Source organism: Carassius auratus, chromosome 10, assembly GCF_003368295.1.
Source record: "Carassius auratus strain Wakin chromosome 10, ASM336829v1, whole genome shotgun sequence".
Lineage (NCBI taxonomy): Eukaryota > Metazoa > Chordata > Actinopteri > Cypriniformes > Cyprinidae > Carassius > Carassius auratus.
Window position 1 is genome coordinate 7580117 of NC_039252.1, and position 5881 is coordinate 7585997.

At 41.7% G+C, this 5881-nt stretch overlaps 1 protein-coding gene across 2 annotated transcripts; it reads right to left on the reverse strand.

Annotated features, from left to right (window-relative positions):
* Positions 1-1009: 1009 nt before the first annotated feature.
* LOC113109693 (transforming acidic coiled-coil-containing protein 1-like) lies at positions 1010-5661 on the reverse strand. 2 transcript variants are annotated; one of them, XM_026273422.1, is made up of 2 exons: positions 4654-5661; positions 1010-1627 (listed from the first exon to the last, which is right to left on the reverse strand). In XM_026273422.1, the coding sequence occupies exons 1-2, from the start codon at positions 4824-4826 to the stop codon at positions 1366-1368; spliced, it is 435 nt and encodes a 144-aa protein (XP_026129207.1). In that variant the 5' UTR covers positions 4827-5661; the 3' UTR covers positions 1010-1365. The 2 variants fall into 2 exon arrangements, with proteins under 2 accessions (XP_026129207.1, XP_026129206.1); XM_026273421.1 differs by having other exon boundaries at positions 1084-1630; positions 4654-5610.
* Positions 5662-5881: the final 220 nt, after the last annotated feature.

Genomic DNA, 5881 nt, shown 5'->3' on the forward strand with positions numbered 1-5881 from the left:
TTCCAGATGCTGGTGCATATCTGTACAGCTGTGAGGATGAGGATGTGGTGGTGAAACTGGATTGTGCGTTGCAGGAGCCAGACTTTTACTGTCTGTCTGCTCAAGTAATCCGAACCACGACACGTAGACTTGGAAAAGCTGTGTCTATTAGCCTAGAGCATACTGAGGAAAATGTCTAAAAAATTATTCCTGAGAAGTATAACAATCAAGCTTCCAGAATTAGGGTTAGGAAAGGAACCAGAGAGAAAATGTTAATTGTAAATAAACTAGCTAGCAATCCTAGCTCAGTTTCAGTGAGTGCAAATGTGTGTTGTAGAGTGTCTGTGTGTGGCATTTAGAGCAAAGAACTAAATCACATGCTGTGAGCCTTTGATCTTGTCCATTGATAAATGTGCTCTGAGAGGAGCAGGCGCTTTTGTTCAATTCCAATCTCCTGAATTCCAAGCTGTGCACTTTTCCCACACTGGGTCAGGGGCCTCTCTTTACCCAAACCTCTATTTTCCAACCTCAAAACCTCCTCCTCTCAGTTAAAAAAATGTAACTAATACTGTCTGCACTGTTTAAAATCAGGCAGAGGTTAAGATGCATGGATGCCTTTGACTCTTTGCAGTGCAAACACAGAAACGTTTTCCTCCTCACCTATGAAACCACTGGAAGACTTCAACAGAGCTTCTCCCAAAGACTAAAATACGATTTCAGATGAAAAACAATAGTAAGATGCATGTTTTCTCATGCATTCACTTAACTGTAATGACAAGTCAAATCTTAGAGCGTTTATGAGATTTTAATGGGCAGATAAATTCCTCAAAAATGTCTGGGGAAGTGCAGCTGTTTTGAGTTAGTGATACGGTACACTCCCCTGAATTTGGACACATGTCTGATGGCAGAAGAGGAAACAATGCAAGCTTTTAAGTAAAATAAACTATTTTGGATAAGGAACAGGAATATGAATCGATGTGCTTGTCAAAATCATCAAATTTATTGTAGAAGACAGTAAGGCCTTATACGAATGGTACTCAATTTGCATTTGCAATTGTTCTTAAAGATACATTTTAATTTTAATTCAGTCAAACCTATGCTAAAAATGTTTGTAATGTTTGCACTCGATCATAAGGGAGAACTTTCTTTGTTTTGATGGATGGTTTAAATGAAATGATAAATCAGACAAAATAAATCCTTGCTCATTTACCCGCCTTCCAGCAAATCAGGTGCACTGACATTGCTATCTAATTAATATTCATGACCCAAGCTGATTTATTAGATAAAGTATAACTTATAATGTGCCTGCTCCACTATGTCTATGTTCGCAATAATACTTAGGAATGACAAGAAATGCTACCAACGATATATTGCTTTCAAGTGACACTAAAAGACCACGTATAACCGCATACTGACATACTTTCCTTTTGTTGCCATGGCAACATCCCATTGCATGAGTGGAATAGAAGCACATGCAGCGACAGGTGCTCTGTGGCATCTACCGTCTGTATCTATAGCTCTCTTTTCTCGAGGTCTTCTTTTACCTGTGCTCTCTGTGATTGGTTGATCCAGTGCTGGTGGTTCTTTATATGGCTGATGGACAGGCGTCTCAGCTTCAGGTGTCTCAAATTGGCCCTCTGAGTCCGAACTGCTGGAAAATTAAGAGAACTTTATGGTTAGTACTTCGCCTAAGGGACACTGCCATGGTTATTTGACACAGCTTAATTTAAATCAGAATGAATTATGCAGATCTTTGAACAGGAGTGATCAGTATAAACATACAAACTCATCAGATCATCAAATGACATCAATATTTAATAAAACATTTTGCGCATGTGGCTTAAAGGAAAAACGCCACCGTTTTTCCATATTCCACTATTTTCTTCCCTCAACTTAGACGAGTTGATATGTACCTTTCCCATCTCAGTGCGCGCACTCAAACGCTGTAGCACGTGGTGCTACTTTGCTAGCATTTAGCTTAGCACCATTCATTCCTTAGGATACAAACATGGATGAATTTAAAAACAACCAAACCCTTCCAAGTTTTCCCTATTTAAAGACGGTTACATGAGTAGTTACATGAGTAAGTATGGTGACACAAAATAAAATGTGTCGATTTTCTAAGTGGACAAATAATGATAACTATAATGTACCTCAGCGCAGTAATATCATCACTCCTGAAAACTCCTCATGTTTGTTGTATTGACGGACGTTAGATGGAGGGGGACGGGGAGTTTTCAGGAGCGATGATATTACTGCACCGAGGTCGAAGTGCTGCAAAACGCTAGCATAGTGTCGCCGCTTGAGTACGATTGAGTACAGGCAGTGAGACAGGAGGGGTATGAATCAACTCGACTAGGTTGAGGGTCATAGTGGAACATAGTGGAATGTGAAAAAATGGTGCCATTTTCCTTTAAAGGTTTAGCCTTGGGTGAAATGAAACTGAACTGAACTTTCTAGATTAAAGGAATAGTTCACCCAAAGATTCTCCTGGAAAATTACTTACTCATCCTCATGATGTTCCAAACCCATATGACCTTATTTCTTCCATGGAAAACAAAAGAAGCATTATGAAATCATGCTTCAGTTTCAGAAAGGACATAAAAGTGTCACAAAAGCAGACCAGGTGACCCATGTGCTTTTTAAGATAAGGGAATGATGACTTTAATTTCAGCTTTTAACATATGACTTCTTAAAACTTCTTAGGACCCCATTCATTGTAATTTAAAAGGGAACTCCACTTTCCAACTTCCCTATAGTTAAACAGTTGAGTTTTACTGTTTTCGAATCCATTCAGCCGATCTCCGGGTCTGGCGGTAGCACTTTTAGCTCAGCTTAGCATAGATCATCGAATCTGTTTAGACCGTTAGCATCTCACAAAAAAATTACCAAACTATTAAGAACTATACTCTCAGTGATATTATGCAGCGCCTGAAAATGGTCCCCAGCAACTCTGCAACTACACAGACAAGCTGGGGACTATTTTCAGGTACTGCATAATGTCACTGTGCCTGCTGCACCAATGGTATGACAGCAAAGCTTGATTATTATGTCAGAATGAGAGTATAGTTCCTAGCCATATCAGCTGTTTAACTGTTTAAATCTAGGGGAGTTGGAAAATCACCCTATTTTCAAAGAAAGTGGAGTGTTCCTTTAATGGAAAAAGACAACAGTAGAACAACATTCAAATTTTTAGGAAAACTATCCTTTTTACACTCAGAAAAGAGCATAATGGTCAAGAGCCTGAGCTGAAAGGAAAGAATTGTTAATTTATTGTGAGTGTGTGTGTGTGTGTGTGTGTGTGTGTGTGTGTGTGTGTGTGTGTGTGTGAAATCAGTCCCCAATCTGGGAGAACTGCCCGGTCTTGTTGCACCAGGCCACCTGCAGCCCCATAATACCGTTAGGGAAGTAATCATTACTAGTCCAGCAAACAAACACAACAGACAATACCATGAGGAACTTAAGCTATAAAGTGTTATTTAATAGGTTTAGAACGAATTTTGCAAACTCAACTCAAACCCTAAAATCACTGTGTTTTTCATAAAATCCCTGCCTGCACAACTCACGCTGCTTGTACTGACTCACACTGAGCCCCACAGAAATAAGCAGCCCTCTACAGAATGTGTGGGTGGCTAACTGTGTGTTTTTCTAAGTATATTTACAACTTTCATGATCCTGCCACTCTTTTGGGCCATTGTTCAGGTCTGTGTAGCGATTAATTTGTTGCAGTCTCTCAGGCTATGAGGCGTTAGGAAAGAAAGGATTCTTCCAGGAAAGGAATGTTAGCAGACAGCTCAACAACAGCACATAGACAGGATGTCAACAACACGGCTTAGGGAAAACAAAGCAAAAACGTTTTGCCTAGATGACACATATGAATTATTGTTACATAAACAAAAACCGAGATAAACGACATTTTTGCATTCAAGTAAAAATAAGGTCCTCAAAAAACGGCATGTCTGTCGCACAAAGGTATGGATTTCTTCAAATCTTCAACCCTAATTATAAGCAATAGCACTATTAATGCAATTCATAGCATCGACTAATAATGAAGCAGAGTAATAGACAAATAAAAGTCTTCTTTTTAACAAAAAAAAAAAAAAAAAAAAACGTGTTGAGAAAGACAGTGTTATCTATGGGCAAGGAAATTAGCCTTGTCACAATTGGGGGTTGGGAGAGGAGGACGGTTGAATTCTGATCTTTATCTGAGCACAGGGACACATTAGATTAACAGCTAGACCCTGAGCCATGCACACTTCCTAAGGAAGCTGAAAACACCCAGAAACACACCAAGAACACACATATAGATGCACAAACATGTGTACACGCCACTTTCCCCAACCGTGACTACAGCACCAACAGACATCAACATTGAGCCTCTGATCTCTGACTGGTTTGATCCATGTGGCTGACTGCTAAGCCATGGCTGTCTGCACAGCATTCAGAACAGTTAACACCATCATCTGACTCAAACAGGTGGCTCTGGAGGTAGCTTTTCCAAGGTTGGCCCTCTGCTTGATCTTTCAAGGTAAGGACTTGATTTAAGAAAAGAACTAAAGAGAATCGTAAATAACAGATATCCCACACTTCCTTTCTCAAAAGCAACCTGAAACCCCGACTTCACATCCTCATTTCCGTGCTCACGCTGTGGAGTGCACAAGGTTCCAAACTTGCCTGCAGCCATGAGACCTTTCGTCGTCCTCTCGATCTCTTGGCATAGCCTCTCGCGCCTCTTCCGAAAGGGCTTCGTCGTCCATCCCCAAATAAGTCTCACCTTCTTCCTCCCCTCCTCCTCTAACGGCCGACCAGGTCCATTTGGCCCACTGCACTGGTGACAGCCAAGACATCTTCGACCTCTTGCTGGTGACACGCCAAGCGTCTACAGGAACACCTTGTGGGCAAATCCAAACAAGTGAGTCAGTCTCCCCTTGCTTCTTTTTCTCTCCTCCTGTCTTGCAGATGTTTTTCTCAGTGGTAGGCAACGCTCCTCGTGGTCTTGAAGTCGAGCTTCATGTTTTCGTCTCAAAAGCTTCGTTGCTTCCTTCCTCTCACGCGACTGTTGATGTTTTCTCACAGCTTCCTCTTTCTCAGTGCAGCTAAGTAACGAAGAGTTTGCAGTCTCCTTCTTTCCCTCGCAGACTACCACAGCAAAGATCAGCTGGCTGCCAGATAACTCCCCATCCACCCCTCCTTTACGGGATCAGACTATTGAGAAGAAACTAATGGGGGAGGAGAAAAGAGCATGCCTGTATCTCTGGTCCAGCTGATTCGGCATCCCCCGTTGTGTAGGAATGGTAGCTTCCTTCCCAAACAGAACCGCCTCTCTATTAAAAAGCTGAAAAAGGGAACACAAACAGAGGCTGAAGAGAAGGGAGAGGGGGGCTCCGTGGTTTCGGTAGGGAGACTGTGGAATGCAGGGCTGAGCTCCTCCTCTGTCTTTTTTCCTTTAACCTCCTCTAGCCTTGAGCTCCAGCTCGCAAGCAGGAAAACCTGTTCTCTCACTTGTCCTTTCACATTGTTACCTGTTTGAAATGCCTAAGCAGATCGCCTGGGGGTGTCAGCGTTCCCATGACTAATTTGTACTCATACCAACATCCTTTTCCAACAAGAAAAAGACCACAAGACCTCTGCAGTATCTATAAAAAACGAAGTATTGAGCTTGCCTTGAAAAACAAAAAACTTATAACACTACCTCAGTACTTTCGGTGTGCACACTGCATAATCTTAATCAGGATAATGGAGTGCTTAAGGATTTAGTTGATGGGTACTGCACCAAGAATCTCAATGCTGCACCACTACCACATCCTTTGATCACTGTCAGTCTAAAAATACAACCCAAGTGAGGCCGTGTTGCTGGTCGTTGCCATCACAAAGTCTACCCACACAACCAGAGCAAAGGTTC

What these genes read in the sequence shown, in the direction of transcription:
- LOC113109693 (XM_026273421.1), bottom strand. Translation starts at nt 4,826, where the DNA reads ATGTCTTGGCTGTCACCAGTGCAGTGGGCCAAATGGACCTGGTCGGCC. An exon ending in GAAAGGTCTCATGGCTGCAG is followed by an intron (nt 1,631 to 4,653) that starts GCAAGTTTGGAA and finishes TTAATTTTCCAG; the next exon opens with CAGTTCGGACTCAGAGGGCC.